The 15,955-nt window shown below is 43.7% G+C and overlaps 1 protein-coding gene across 1 annotated transcript in view; it reads left to right on the forward strand.

Moving 5' to 3' along the window:
- Window positions 1-15,955, forward strand: part of LOC130889369 (uricase) — a 33,421-nt gene that overhangs the window by 1,586 nt on the left and 15,880 nt on the right. Inside the window, exons 2-4 of the mRNA XM_057793008.1 lie at window positions 9,209-9,427; window positions 11,270-11,386; window positions 11,480-11,558. Coding sequence (XP_057648991.1) covers window positions 9,209-9,427; window positions 11,270-11,386; window positions 11,480-11,558 — 415 coding nt within the window. The remainder of the gene's footprint in view (window positions 1-9,208; window positions 9,428-11,269; window positions 11,387-11,479; window positions 11,559-15,955) is intronic.

Here is a 15,955-nt window from a genome sequence, read left to right on the forward strand (position 1 = left end):
TTTTCATGATACCGCTTGCTTTGGAAGGCACACTGTATAAGAGCATGGAACCACCACAGTCTTCCACAGCCTGAGGATTTGTCAAAACAGTAGACATTGCTTCCTTTTCAACTTGATCAAGTGGAGTAAACAGGGAGGAGCTCATTGCCTGGAAGTGGGCTGACTTTGCATTCATTCTCCCAAGAATTCTGGAAAGCTGTAGTCCCGGTTTTTTTTAAAAGTTGTCTTTTTCACCCCATCTTTCTCACGCCCTTCATGTTTCTCATCTTCCATGAATTTCAGCATGTGTGTCTGCATTAGCCCTTGGTGATTCTTAGACGTGCTGTATTTTTTTTTTTTTTTTTTTTTTGGTTTTTCGAGACAGGGTTTCTCTGTGGCTTTGGAGCCTGTCCTGGAACTAGCTCTTGTAGACCAGGCTGGTCTCGAACTCACAGAGATCCGCCTGCCTCTGCCTCCCGAGTGCTGGGATTAAAGGCGTGCGCCACCACCGCCCGGCCGACGTGCTGTATTTTTATTTTTAATTGTGTGTATCTCTGTGTGCACATGGGTACAGCACCTTCAGAGGACAGAGGCTTTGATCTCCTTGTAGCTGGAGACGACAGGTGGCAATGGCCAACTAGACATGGGTGCTGCTAAGTGAATTCAGCTCTTCTGTAAAAGCTTCAAGAGCTCTTATCCTTTGAGCTGTTTTCCAGTGCCAGCATTTGATTCTTTATTTGGCTCTTTTCCATTCTAGGTTTTCCATCTCTAGATCTTTTTAGAAAATTAATCTGTCACTTATTCTGTCTCTCCTAAATAACCGATTATTTCTTGAACTGTGTTCAGCAGATTCTTACCTGATTGTTAATTGTTAGACTCTTTCATTTTTTCCATATGTCTCTTGTAGTGTGCATGCGTGTGTGTGTGTGTGTCTCTCTGTGTGTGCAGGTGGAGGGGATGTGACTGCAGTCCTCAGGCTTGTGTGATAAGGACTTTGCCTGCTGAATCTCCTTTGGCTTCCTAGTTTTATTTCTTTCAAATGAAGTTTTTAATATTTATTTTATTTCCTCCATGTTCAACTGTCTATTTCTGTCAAAACATTTAGTGTATTATCTCGCACCTTGCATCTAATTCTACTCGTTCGTATGGGCAGGTTAGGCTTTGGGGCTGACTTTGCCGCTCCTTGTTGACACCTTCCTACTGGTGTATACTTTTCCCTTTGGGCTCTACTTTACATTTCTTGCAAATTTGTCTGTGAAAAAAATTTAAGGTACAAGAATAAAGCTGGGGCTTTTCAGCCTCTGGCAGCTGCAGACTTGGTGGCAATACAGTCATCTGCAAGGGCTCCCATGAGTCAAGCTGCTGGCTTTATTTATGTTTTGAAGTATGAGTTACATCCCATGAGATGTGTCTGTTTAAGGACAGCTTTCTCTCTGAGCAGAGTTTCGAAATCTGCTGACAGACTGAGAGGAGTCTAGAGTATGGCAGGCTGGAGGAAAGTCAATGCTTGCAGTGTGAGTAAAGGAAGAGGCTTTGAATTGTTGATAAAAAGAGACAAGTCAAGCAAACGCAGGCCAAGAAAAGCTCATGGAGGGCATGGTTAAGGAGAGCATCCTCAGTGGCAGAGTGGATATGTGGATCAGGCTGGTTCCAATCACCCTCCATGCTGCGTTGGAATGCCACTTTCTACCGGAACTTCCCCCACTCTGGCTTTGGCGTCCCCACAACAGGTCAGCAGAGCTCACTCTACAGCTTCCGTTAGCATGATTAACACACCATGTGACTACCTGCTTGCTTCATTTTGCGTCTTCCCCTATTCTAGAAGTTCCTGGATACAGGTGGGAAGCTCCTAAATCTGGCCCACTAACTGTTTTTATAAAGGTTTACTGTCACACAGCTGTACCCATTGCTGTATGGATTGTATATAGTTTCTCTTATGCAATAACAACAGAACTGAGTCGCTGAACACCACCTAAAAAGCCCAGAGTGTTGGCTTTTTGATTCTTCATAGGAGAATGCTCTTCCACTGCATGCCTACAAGGGTGGAACATTGTCTGCCTTGTCCACCCTTGTGTTCCTAAGCGTTGTCACACGGTTTTCCACCTACACAAATCTAAGTCAGTATAGCTCTGTGAACACACAAAGTGGATGGAAATGAACGGGCAAACTTCAAGTGATGGGGCTGGAAAGGCAGCTCAGAGGCTAAAAGCGCGTGCGGCTCTTACAGAGGACCTGGCTTCAGTTTCCTGCATCCACATGGTGGCTCACAACTCTCCAAAACTGCAGTTGTAGGGGATCCCATGACCTCTGTAACAGGTGTGCATGTGCTGAACAGATATACACACAGGCAAAACATTCATATGCACAAAATAAAGATAAATAAATCTGAAAAATACTTTAAAAGAAACAATGAATTAAAGCTAATGAGAGAAACCAATAAAGCGGCAGGGAAAACTCCACCCTCAGAATCTCACCACCCATGTTTGCAAGTCTGGGAGGCAGCTGGAGGGAAGAGAACCCGGCTGCCCGCATCCCACATGGCTTCTGCATCTCAGCAGCTATGTGGTTTTCGCCTCACGAGTATCTGCTGTCTTTCTGGAAGCTGGGACTCACCTGTCCCCTCACAGAGGCCTCTCAGAGACCAGAGGAACAGTGCCAGTGACTTCTGGTCCCTTCCCACTTTCTTTCTAGCACAGGTATTTCCTCTCTCTTCCATATAGACTAAAGCCAGCAGCTCCTGGGGACGATGGTGTTAAATGGCTGCTAGCAGGCTCGCATCATTGCTGCTTTCCCTGGTCCCAACTCAGGAGAAAGTCAACGTTCGCCTCGAATGGCCAGTGCCTGATGCTGAAGGCACAGCCCACTGTCTGCTCCAGAGAGTGCTTGCTACCTTTGAATTCTCCTCATGTGCGTCAATACACCCATGCCAACACAGATTCCAGCTGAGTTCAGAGTCTCCGACAGTTAAAAGGATGATGTGGGAAGGGAGACATCTTGAGATTGGTGAGCTTCTGCCTAGGACGGTCCAGTCTACATTCCCAGTCTGACCCCGTGCCTCTCTGGCAGCTTTTTCACATCTTGGAGCCAGTTTATTTTACAGGACGGATTCTTGACTGCCAGCTCGCGGAGCTGTTGTGAGGCTTAGCAAAGATGTCGTCAGGTGCAGCGGGTGGAGAGTTAGATGATAAAATACTACGCAGCTGTGAGCGTCTGGTAGCATGGCCAGTTCTCTCCCTGTCAGGATTAGTGTGTTCTTCCTCTCACTCATGAGTTAGACTCCAAAGAGGACTGCCAAGCAGACTAAGGGATTGTGATAAAGGGGAAAAAAAAAAAAAAAACACAAAAAACCTGTCCTTTGATGGCATATGGCTCTTACTTTGTCTCTCTATCCCCTGATGGTGTATCCTGAGAAGGTTACCTGATTGGCCCCAGTGGCTTCCTTATTCAATAATGGACTCCAATATGTATTCCTGGGGCTCTAGTGGAGAATTAGAGGGAATTACACGCACACATTTCCTGCCATGTATCAGGCCCGCAGCACATGGTTGTTGCAAGCCTCGTCCTGGTACTTTCAGTGTATAAGGTTCAACACATCTCCTTCCAGTCTGTATCAGATGCCACTACCAATTCTGTATAGCAATGGTACTCACCCCTATTCTAGAAGTTTCTGAGCCCCTTCTTCCAGATTTCCTCCCCCGAGGCATTTCTTTTGGTACTTTTTGTGCCAGGCAAAAGAATGAAAGTAACTGAGTGCCCGCATTGGAGTCTCAGTGAGGTCATGGGTCAGTTACCCTTCCTTTGCACCATGAATATGCAATGAGACTTTATTCTTCTATTGAAGCATCCACTAGGGTCAGCTCTGAACAGGCTGCACACCTCCCTCATGAGCGCTAAATCACTCTTCAGGGTCAAGCAGTACAGTCTTGTCATGCATTTAGTAGATCCCATGCAGCAAGTCAAAACAAACATAAAGCAAACACACAGACACGTACATGTCCCGCTACCGCTACACTGGCTGCTTCTAAGACCATCACTTGGTATTATTGTTCTTATCATTTGTACGTATTGAGGCCCACAATTCATATGAGTGCTTGTTGTTCTCATGTTAGGGCAGCATTCCTCCCCCTCCTTGAAGATCTTATATTCGCAAAAGCCCACGAAAACATTCAACGAAGGAGAAACCTAGAGGATTTGAAGACTTTCCTTGGCAGATTTCAAGAAAATAGGCAGAGAGGAAAAGAGGGATAGAGGAGGAGGGGGAACGGGAGGAGGGAGAGTGGGAGGAGAAGGGGGGAAAGAGAGGAGAGGAGATAGAGACTGATTTTCTTATCTATAATTCTTTTTTTTTTTTTTTTTTTGGTTTTTCGAGACAGGGTTTCTCTGTGGTTTTTGGAGCCTGTCCTGGAACTAGCTCTTGTAGACCAGGCTGGTCTCGAACTCACAGAGATCCTCCTGCCTCTGCCTCCCGAGTGCTGGGATTAAAGGCGTGCGCCACCACCGCCCAGCTCTATAATTCTTATGTGCCACAGCATAACTGAATTATAGTATTTAGATGCAAAATAGCAAACATTTTTTTTCTCTCTCTTGTGAAAGGTAGAGAGGGTCCTTATACTAATTCTGAGACTCAAGAGAAGACTCTAGTTGATTTAAATTGATGAAAATCTCTTCTTGCTGTGCCTAACATTCTCTCAGTAGCTTTCCTGTCATTAAATTTATTCCTATGAAGATGTAAACAGACATGCGTGCTACATCAACCTTTACTTTTGGATACTGGAAAGAGCTTAAATTCACAACAACAATAGCAACAACCTCAATTAGTGTCTTCCCGTGGCAACAGAATAAAGAATTCCAGTGACTGAAGCGCGGCAGAGTAGAATAAAGCATAGAAGCCTGAAGAAAGCTGAGAGGGGCTGCGAAAATCGGGCTCTGAGAAGGAAGGGGTGTGCGTGTGTGTGTAGGGTTCTGTTGTCACAAATTTTTGCCAGACTATTATAACTCCAGATAACATCCAATAGGAAGGTTTATGTGTGGCTCCACGAGGGTCTGTCTTACTTTATTGTCTGAAAATGATTTGAACTCCTAAGTTCCATAAGGCAATCTCATTTTCCCATGTAAGAATTCTTATTTTTTGTAAAAATTATTTTTGTTTTGTGTATATGACTCTTTTGTTTGTTTGCATGCATTTATGTGCACTGTGTGTGTGCCTGGTACTTGCAGAAGTCAGAAGGGGGCATCAGATCACCTGAAATTAGAGTTACAGATAGTTGTGAGCCACCACGTGGGTGCTGAGACCCGCACCTGGGTCTTCTGAAAGAGTAGCCAGTGCTATAACTGCTCAGCCACGTCTCCAGCCCTGGCTACAAATTCCTGGCTACATAGACTCGTGTGGTGAGCTCGCGCCCTACCTCCTTCCTCCTCCGGAACTTGAGAAGAACTTGAAGCTGCCTTGTTAAGGTTTCTCAGGAATAAGTGAAAACAGATTTTCCCTTATTGAACTAAAAATGACCCAAATTTCCAAAATAGTCTGCAAAATGACGAATCTTGTTTCTTGGACAAGTCATTCACGGCAATGTATAGGACTATGCCATGCTGTGGCACACAGAGAGGTGGTCCATGCTAACCTTCAAGATGCTGGCGCTGGGAAAACTAAGACATGTGCATATGTGAACGAGGAAGAACGAGCATGGAACGAGGAAGCTCAGTGTTAGTGCTTGTGAGTTCACAGAGGAGAGCCCATGTTTTAGGGCAAGGACCGGTGTGGACAGAACAGAGATTTATAAAGACAGGGCATTCTAGGGAGAGAGGATTGGTACTTATTGGCATTTAAAATCACAGAGACTTGAAATTAATTCTTAGCTGTGTAGCTAGAGAAAAAAAACCTGTTTTCACCTTGTTCCAAATCCAGAAAGTAGAGAGCATTCACTCCGTGTCTGGTACATGTTGGCATTCGTATGTCAATGTTGATATCAAGAGAAGGCACGGAGAAATGTGCATAGTGGAGAATGCTCATACATGGGTAAAGGGAAATATGCACCTCATTTAGATATGTTCCTTCACGTGTCTATTCAATTAGGATTCACCCAAAGTTCAATTTATATTGGTGGGATATGGTTTTATCTGTAGATATAAACAGCTCAGATTGGTGGGTACCTATGTGACATGATTCTCATCATTGTCTTTATCAAAAAAAAAAAAAAGGAACAGGGTTGAAACTGATATCAGAACATTGCAGCTATTCCTTCTGGACACACTGACTTCCCGATAATGGTGTTAGCTGACATTCATTGAATACTACATGCTAGCTGTTCTGAGCAGTCACTTTCAACTTCACAATTACACGTAACAGGTGCTGCCATTATCCCATTTTATAGATGGAAAAGGGGAGGAATGAAAGAAACAGACAAGTACTTGCCCACGTCCCTGTAGATGGTAGTTGGCATAGGCCATCTGAATCTAAGGTTCATGCTTCTCTTCCTGTTTTCTCAGGAAGGGGACTATTTTTTGATGGCATCAGAACTGAGCCCACTCTTCCTGTATTGGAATCTTTTGTGTGTTTTCATTAACTATTCTGTGTCATCATGCAAGCAGCGGAGGTGGTTAGTAGCACTATCGATTCATTCATGACACATTTATCAAGTTCCTATTTAAGATCCAGGCAATGTGCTGAGTGCTGGAGTTGCCATGGTAACCAAGATAGAACTTTCTCCTGCTTTCATAGTTTATGGCTTTGGAATGAATCATACAAAAAGAGGCACTTGCAATACAATTTGATAAGGATTCAGAGGCCATATCAAGGGTCTTGAGAACACATCAAAGGAGCCACCTACTCTGTGTTTCAAGGACTAAGACCGATTATCTGGAGGAAGTAACACCAAAGACATGGAGGACGACAGGAAGAAATAAGGCAGGTGAAGAGGTTGGTGTAGTCAGGGAGTGAGAAGAAAGGGACGGTGTGAAAAAGAGGCGAGGTCTACTGGCAGAGGAAGCATCTGATCCACACTGAGTTCAGAACAGCAGAGGCAGAGCGTAAGTAGGGGTGAGAGCAGACATGACACTGGCGATAGTGTTTGGTGGTACAGGCAGGAGTGTCGCAAAACCACTGCGTGTCTGCTAGACTCCCTGCGTCCTCACAAGCTAAGCTACTACGTCTTGGATATGCAAGGGCAGAAGATGAGGCCAAGGACTAGGAGGTGTAGGAGGTCCCTAGGGAGAATCCCTGAGACTCAAGGCCCTCTGGTGTCAAAAGTGCTCTCCTTCCCAAGTCAGTAGACTTAACCAACATCATCTCTGCTGCAGCTGCATCCAACTGCCTGCCATGGGCACTGTTCCCACTGGAAACAAAGCTGGAGCTGGCAGAGTCACCAGCGCCCCCTGTAGGGTGCAGTGGTTATCCCCATTGGTGCAGATGGAGACAGGGAAGCTCAGTGACATTCAATCAGTTGTCACAAGCCACCAAGCCACCAAGCCACAAGTGGCAAGGTGGAGCTGAGGTCTGGACAGAGCCCAAAGCTTCTCTAACAACACAACAGCTTCCTCTCTGCCACTACTGCAGTCTTTTGAAGAACCCCAAGTTCTTCATGTTTCTTACTGGCTTCTTCTTCTCCTTGTGAATACTTCTTTAACATTCTCTTGTGCTTCTCGGGCTGAGCTCGACCTGCCTAACGAGCCTAGCATGACCTTGAACTCCCTATCCTGCTGCTTCCACTTCCCAAGTGCTAAAGCTGCCCACTTACGGGGTGCTAAGGATGAAGCCTAGAGCAGTCTGTCAAACGAGCCACCTCCCCCAGCACTTTATGGACCCTTGATTTGAAGATGTTTCCCCAAAATTGGTTCACAGATTTTAGGGGTGCGTCTCTAAGAGTCCCCCATCCTGGATAGGCAGGATTCAATCCGGACACCCTGAACTTTTGTATATGTTAAGTGAACAAGAGCTTGCCCCATCTGGCTACATCTCCAAGATCTGAGATGGCCTCTTGTTCTTTATGTCCATTAAGGAAGCGAGAACTATTTTTGATATTGGCCCCTATTTCTAAAATCTCCTCAGAGGGACTGGTGACTCCTCATGCAGTGACTTTTGGCAATGCTTGGCATCCTAAATTAGAGCAACAGGAGGGGTTTCTTGCCTGCTTTTGTTCTTTGCTTTCGTTCTTACCACTTTCATTACCACATTCATATTCAGTATCCATACTCGTAGCTCTAGGGTTTTCTGTCCCTTCACTCCCTGCTGACTCTCCTCACAAACATCCAGCAGCAAGTTTGGTGCATGCCAGCCACAGAAAAGGATGTCTTCACTAGCTAAGCCTCAAACACAGGCCTTCATGACTGCATCGCCTGCCTTTGGTTGCACGTCTCTCCACCAGAGGCTGAGCTCTGCTCGCAATCAGGTGGCCCTGGCTCTGCGTCCTGGAGGCATTGTCCTGGAGGCATTCTGGGGGCTATTACTGATTACCCTGCTCCTTCCTGGCCGCAAACAGAGAAAGCAGTGTTCAAATTGTTTCCATTATCACAGAGCATTTTCTCAGAAATATCGCTGTTTTAAAAAATGGATGGTATGGGCATGGGATTATTTCCAGGTAACACAGTCATGGAATGCTCTAGAAAAAAGCTGGTTTCCATGGGGCCCACTATCTAGTTTAGAGTCAACAGGTCTGAGTACGTATACAAACTCTGCCTTTACTAACCACGGGAAGGGGGAGAGACACTTCATTTTGGTCCACCCTTTGTAAGATATCAGTACCCAAAGCTGTTACAAGGAGAGGTTGCATTGCAGAGAAGTGGGGGGCTGTGACCTTGGAACTTTTGTTATTACTGTTTTAAAATATATTTTAAATATTTTTTAAATAGAGGCTGGAGAGAGGCAGAGTAGTTTAGGGTACATACTGCTCTTGCAGAGGACTAGAGTTTAATCGCTAGCATCCACAGTAGGTGGTTCCTAACTACCTGTAACTGCAGCTTCAGGGGATGGGACACCTCTGGATTCATGGGCACCTGTACAAACTCTCACACATGCACAGAGTCAAAACGAAGTAAATGCTTAAAATAGTTATCAAGAGAACCACGTGCCTGTCTGTCCTCGGGCTAACCAGGTATGTTTCTACGAAACGCCAGTCTGCCAAGGCTGAATGTGATTTCGCTTTCATGAGTGTTTTGTCCGATAAAATGAAAAACTAAAGGGACATCTTTAACTTTATTAGCCTTCTTCAATCAGATAATTATATTTTCATTACAGAATGACGAAGTGGAATTTGTCCGAACTGGCTATGGGAAGGATATGGTCAAAGTTCTCCATATTCACAGGGATGGAAAATACCACAGCATCAAAGAGGTGGCCACTTCAGTGCAGCTGACTCTGAGATCCAAAAAGGATTACCTACATGGTGATAACTCTGACATCATCCCTACAGACACCATCAAGAACACAGTGCATGTCCTGGCGAAGCTCAAAGGGGTACAATCGTGCTTCGACGCTTGCTGCTTCTTGAAGCAAATTCAGTGCAAGCTCGCGCGGGGGTGGAACTTGCTTATTTTAAGCTCTCATTTCCTTTTAACCTATTTTTACATATATGCCATTTTTAAATTTTTCCTTTCTGCCCTAAAATTCTCAGGATTACAGAAAAGCTTCTCTCATTTTATTCTTTTGATTTATCTCATTAGATAGGAAAAAAGCTCCTGGGCAAATTAACCTCACATTGGAGCTATAGACAAGCCAAGGCCGTGGAAGAATTTCAGACTAAATTTAGCATGTTTTTTGTGCTTTTCTTTGAGTCCTATCACTTTTAGGCTGTGTGTTTGTAGCAGAAAGGACATTGTGGTACAGTAAAAGAGAACACTGACCATAAGATCAATACTTAACAGCAGAATCTACTGTCCAAAATTTTGTGCTCCCTGTTTTAGTTTCCTGATTGCTGCGACAAAATACCCCGTGCTCCAGGGCGCGGGGGAGCAGCTGAAGGATGAAGGGTTTATTTTAGCTTGTATGATCCAGAGGTTCTTAAACTTTCTGATGCTGCAACCCTTCAATAAAGTTCCTTATGTCATGTTGATCCCAGCCATGAAATTATTTTTTGTTGCCACCTTATAACTGTTATGAATTGTAAGGTAAATATCTATGGTTTTCAACGATCTTAGGTGACCCCAAAAGGGTCTCGACCCACAGGTTGAGAACCACTGGTAGCCCATCACTGTAGGAAGTCTTGACAACAGGTGTGTATGCACTTAGGCATCCTCTGTGTGGTCAGGAAGCAGACTGACGAAACTGGCATTCAGTTTGCTTTTACCTTTTCATTTATTCTGGGATCCCAGGAGATGGGATGGGCTCACCCACATTCAGAGTGGGTCTTCCCCTTATGGAAATGCTCACACAGACACACCTAAAGACTGACCTTCTTAGGGAACACTGGAGCCCATTTGCAAACCTCATGATAAGCTCCAGCATTACAAACACATTGAGAGAAGATTCTGGATGTAAGTTGCTTTTTATTTATCTTCCAGTGACTCCTGGCATGCAAAGCAGGCTTCTTTTAAACACAGAACCGTTCTGGGGAGGTGGCTCATCTGCCAAGAGACTGGCTGAGCTTCCAGAGAACACTGGCTCCACTCCTAGCACCCACATGGCTCACAACACCTGGAACGCCAGTTCCAGGAGCTCTAACACTCCCTTCCAGTCTCCGTGGCACCAGCCATGAACATAGTGCACACACATGTATGCAGGCAAGACATATATAATAAAAATAGCAAAAATATTTTAAAATAAAAAAATAACAAGATAGAGTCTCCCAGGTGATCAGAATCTATGAGCACACCCAGGAATAGTGGAGGAAAACAAGGACCGGACTATTTCATCTCCTGAGATTCTAATTCTGTGTTTCTCTCATTGGAATAAACCACTGATCAGGAAAGAGCCCCCTGTGAGCATTTGGCAATTACTTTTGGCTGGGTTTGCCAGTGGATGCCTGTAATTCCAGCCCTTAGGAGGACCACCATGAGCTTGATGCTTGCCTGGGCTACACAGAGAAGCCGTACCTTAAACAAATAAAACAAAAAATGATGTAAGCCAGATATAGAGGTTTAAAAATCTCAGAAAGAGGCATAGGCAGAAAGATCATGTGTTCAAACCGAGCTATGTTGTCAGTGAGCGGCTACCTCAAAATAAGCGAAACAATTAAATCAACCCAGGTTTTTTAAACGAGACATTTTTAAATGGACATTACCAATGTTTCTTTCTTTCTTTCTTTCTTTCTTTCTTCCTTTCTTTCTTTCTTTCTTCTTTCTTTCATTTTTTTTTGTACAGATAAAGAGCATAGAGACCTTTGCTATGAACATCTGTGAGCACTTCCTTTCTTCTTTCAACCATGTCACCCGAGCCCACGTCTACATAGAAGAGGTCCCCTGGAAGCGTTTGGAAAAGGTTTTGTCACTTATGTTTCCAGTCTATTGAAAGAAATTGCTATGGTGGTTTGTGCTGGAGTGTGACTGGGAAACACTTTTTCCTCCCTTTCAGAATGGAGTCAAGCATGTCCACGCGTTCATCCACACACCCACGGGAATACACTTTTGCGAGGTGGAGCAGATGAGGAATGGTAAGGAGCCAGTTTCCGTGGTTTTATTGTGCAAGAGACATCAGGTGTCTTTTGTTGATGGCTTTGCTTCTCTGGCCCATAGCAGTTCTCTTTACTGACACAGAGGAAAATGGTAGAGAGTTTGTAAACTGTTTAAATCTGAGAATGGACTGAACATTGTGCCTTTGGATTGTACTTTACAAGGTTATCTGCCTTTCGCTGAAAGGTAGCGAAGAAAGTGAATCTTTCTGCTACAAAAACTGGAGTTTGAGTGGCAGAAATTTCACATGACCCAGTTTTGAAGTGAAATGGGGGTGGGAAAGTAAAGGCTGGAAATGACAAGGATGCAAATTTCCAAATTTTCTGACTAATATTTTTGGTACAGTATCATGAAATAGTGATAGTAACCAATATTTGAAATTATTAATGTTTCCCTGACATTTTATTTGCATAATAAAACCCTAATAGTATTATAATCCTCTTACAATGAGTCTCATTTAAAATTGCAATGACTATTACATAATTGTATTTAGCAAGAAATTTAAAATTTAAATCTAACTATGATACATTATTATAATATAGACCTTATTAGTACCAATAATTAATCTGAGTGAATAAGGTTCCCAAAACTGGTATTCTATTGATTTGTTGAGGTTGTCAGAAGCAGAATTAGATAATCAATTCAGATTATTTAATCTCTTCAAAACATGAGAACTTTGAAGCATAGCATCAAAGATGGAAGAAATACAGCTATCTCAATAGGAGACATAGTAGTCATTAAGGATTCAGCGTTGACTTTGAACTTTCCTGTTTCTGATGTGAGATTCCCCTCTGTATGCTGTGAATATGTTTTATTACCATTGGTTAATAAAGAAGCTGGTTTGGCCTATTCAGAGCAGAGTATAGAAAGTCAGGAAATGTAAACAGAGATAGAGGAGGAAAAAAGGCAGAATCAGAGACACCATGAAGCAAGAGGTAACAAACCACGAGTCTCATGGTAAAATACAAAATAATATAAATGGGTTAATTTAAGATGTAAGAGTTAGTTAATAATAAGCCTGAGCTAATAGATCAAAGAGTATTTAATTAATATTAAGCCTCAGAATGATTATTTCATAAGCCACTGCAGGAGCTAGTGAGCGGGACCTGGTGGGTGGAGAGAAACCCGTCCAGGGAGACCAGCAGAATGGAGAATATTTATAGCTACATGTTTCTATTTCATGTCTTATCTTCTTTATCTTTTAACATTTCTAACTATTTGAGTTAAGACTAGATATAGCAAAGTCTGTCTCAACATTTGGATATTATCTCCAAAATTATTTATAGAAAAATTTGAAACATTGTGTTAACTGAAAAGATGATTAGATCACCAAAAGCTTAGTCATGTGGCACAACTCCCTCACTGAGCTGTTATCTAAAACAACTTGCCCTCCATCTTGTCTTCCCTCCTGTCTTCTTTTCTTTTCCCTCAGTCTGAGTCTCTTTCCTCCCTCCTTTCTGATGGGTGAATTTAGAAGCATAAAAGGGAAACATATCCTAACTCATGCCCAACATTTTCTTCCTAAGCCACGCTGACAACTCTCATGAAATTTTAAAGTCTAAGCCAGCTCTGCTTAACTTTTTATATAGTTTTAAAGTCTTTTAGTATTCACTTTAGGAATCCAAAGAGAAAATGAGGAAAAATATTTTTAATAATAGATTTAGCTTAATCCCAAATGTTATTCACTCTTTGAAATATCAAATCTCCAAAATCATGTACACAGCGGTATTAACAATACAGCCTGAGTCACTTTTGCTAGATTTCTAGTGCTGACTGACGACAGGTGGCTGGAGGCCACTCTATTGGTTAGCATAACTCTCGGCTGCTTTTCAGAGGCCTTTGGGAACTTAGCACACTCTTTTTTTTTTTTTTTTTTTTTTTTGTTTTTTTTTGTTTTTTTGTTTTTCGAGACAGGGTTTCTCTGTGGTTTTGGAGCCTGTCCTGGAACTAGCTCTTGTAGACCAGGCTGGTCTCGAACTCACAGAGATTCGCCTGCCTCTGCCTCCCGAGTGCTGGGATTAAAGGCGTGCGCCACCACCGCCCGGTCTTAGCACACTCTTTATCCCATTCTTCATCCCACTTCCAGAGACTAGAAATAGCCAGAAGTAGACTTGAGCAGAGCCGATTAAAACTAACGTTCTCGTGGAAATGTCATCCATTCAAGAGTATTGGGTCACTCACTCATGCACTATCTACTAAGCAAGTAGACTTTGGAGACGTATTCCTTGCACAAAAGGTGAGGGGATGTGCAGGACTTTTCCTGACCTCAGAGAACCTGTAGTAGATTTCAGTACTGGAGATACACTTGTAAACAAATTCATCACACCCTGAAAGGCTAAAATCCACGGTTGAGGGATTAGAGGCATCGTAATGGAGCAGACACATTCCAAAACTCAGCTCTTCCCAGGGTAATGTAGAAGGCTTTGGCAGAAGAGAGGAAATGTTTCCACCGACTTTGCAAAATGATTTGCATTATGCTGGCCGTGAAAGAGGAAGGATCTGTCTGAGAAGCTGTAGCTCTTAGAGAGGCAGGCTACAGAGAGGAGCGGAAGAGGGGGCTAGGGTATGCTGAGCTCCTGCCTAGTGCTGAAGCCCACATAGGACAGATAGTGATTTCATTGTTGAACAAGCAAAACAATTGTAGAACAGAACTAAGTCCAGTGAGTCTGATTCCTTGGGGGTCGCTGAGGGGGTCTCCTGTGCTGGAATGACATGTATAGTCTAACTTAAAGGCAGTTTGCATGATAAAACATAGAACACATTCTAATTCCTATCAACTGAATCTCTAGTTAAGGCCAGAGAGGTCTTAGAGTCAGGATAGGCTGTGTTTGAAGTTGAGCTCCACTAGTTAATAGCATGACTGTGAGCCAGTGAGTCACCGGTCTTCAGTGGGTTTTCACTTGCAGTGTAACGACTCTGAGGTCCACCTCTGAGGTTGTCCAGAGAAATAAAAAAGATGGTTACTATATTGACTTTATTAAAGTTGTAGGTATAGTATCCGGCATATAGGAACTTCATAATTATTATCATTTAGCTCGACAACAGAAAAGTAGAGATCTCTCATAGTCAAATGAGTAAATGAGTGTGTGTGTGTGTGTGTGTGTGTGTGTATGTGTAAATCTGTAAGGTCTTTGTCAGATGTTCATTTTGAATGTTTGTTTCCCAGCTGCTGGGGCTACTTTGGGAGCCTCTGGCATATTTAAGAAGTAGGACTTCACTGGCAGAAGTGGGTGACCAGCTCTTGGTTTTGACCTGCTCTTTGATTCCTGGTCAGCTGCCACCCATAGAGCTTCTGCCCCGCGCTCCCTCTACCCTGCACGTCTCTGTTCTGCTATTCTCTCAGCCATCATGGGCTGAAACTACGTGATAAAGTGAGCCACGCAAAGCTTTCCTCCCTTACACTGTGGATTCGCTTTGCTCAGCAGTTTTGACCAGAGTATGCTGAGCAGGCTGGAAAGGCAGCCGGTAGTGAGACATCTGGGGATTTGTTACAGAGATGAACGAGGCAGGAGAGGAGCAGCAGGCTCGCAGCTTGTTGTCAGTCCCTCTGTGAGGCCTTTGTGCAATGTAACCAGTGCACCAGGGGTTGAGTGGAGGTGGAGGTTGAACGGAAGGAGTTACAAAGTTGGATTTGCAGTGGAAGGACCGGCACTAGAGAGAATACCCATGAATAAAGTGTGGAGGATAAAGATGGTGTGTTTTGGAATGGGAAGAGGGACATAGATTGGGGACCATCAACAGGTGGACGATAGATGTATGAAACCCAGCGAAGGAAATAGTTCCAGAAAATAGAGATATCATATAAAGCATATTGACCAGGTTCTGTAAAGGAACAAAACTGGTAGGATAAATATGTATATATCAAATGATAATTTAGTAGATTGGCTTACAGAATACAGTCCAGGTAGTCCAGCGATTGTGGTCGCACACCGAAGAGCCCAAGAATATTGTAGTTAGTTGCTGAGCCTGTAAGGTTGGATGTCTCGGCTGTCCAGCCTGGCTCTGAAGGCCTGCAGGGCTCCCAGAGAGCCGCTGGTTGGAAGCCCCAAGAACCTCGTTCTAATACCACTGTAAGAGGGCCTAAGTTCACGGCATAGGTGCGCTTGCCAACAAGAGCGAAGGCAAGCAAGCCAAGAGCAGAAGTTTCCTTCTTCTGTGCCCTTTTATGTGTGCTGCCACCAGTATGCGCTGCCCACATTTAAGATGGGTCTTCCTACTTCAAATAATCTGATGAAGATAGTCCCGCACAGGAGTGCCTGGTGGCTTGGGCTGTGGTTGTTCCCAGATGCAGTTCAGCTGTTAGCCAAGACAAAAAAAAAAAAAAAAAAAAAAAAAAAAAAGTGGAAAAAGGGGAGGTAAGAGGGCCCAGGGAAGATTC

Source organism: Chionomys nivalis, chromosome 18, assembly GCF_950005125.1.
Source record: "Chionomys nivalis chromosome 18, mChiNiv1.1, whole genome shotgun sequence".
Classification (NCBI taxonomy): domain Eukaryota; kingdom Metazoa; phylum Chordata; class Mammalia; order Rodentia; family Cricetidae; genus Chionomys; species Chionomys nivalis.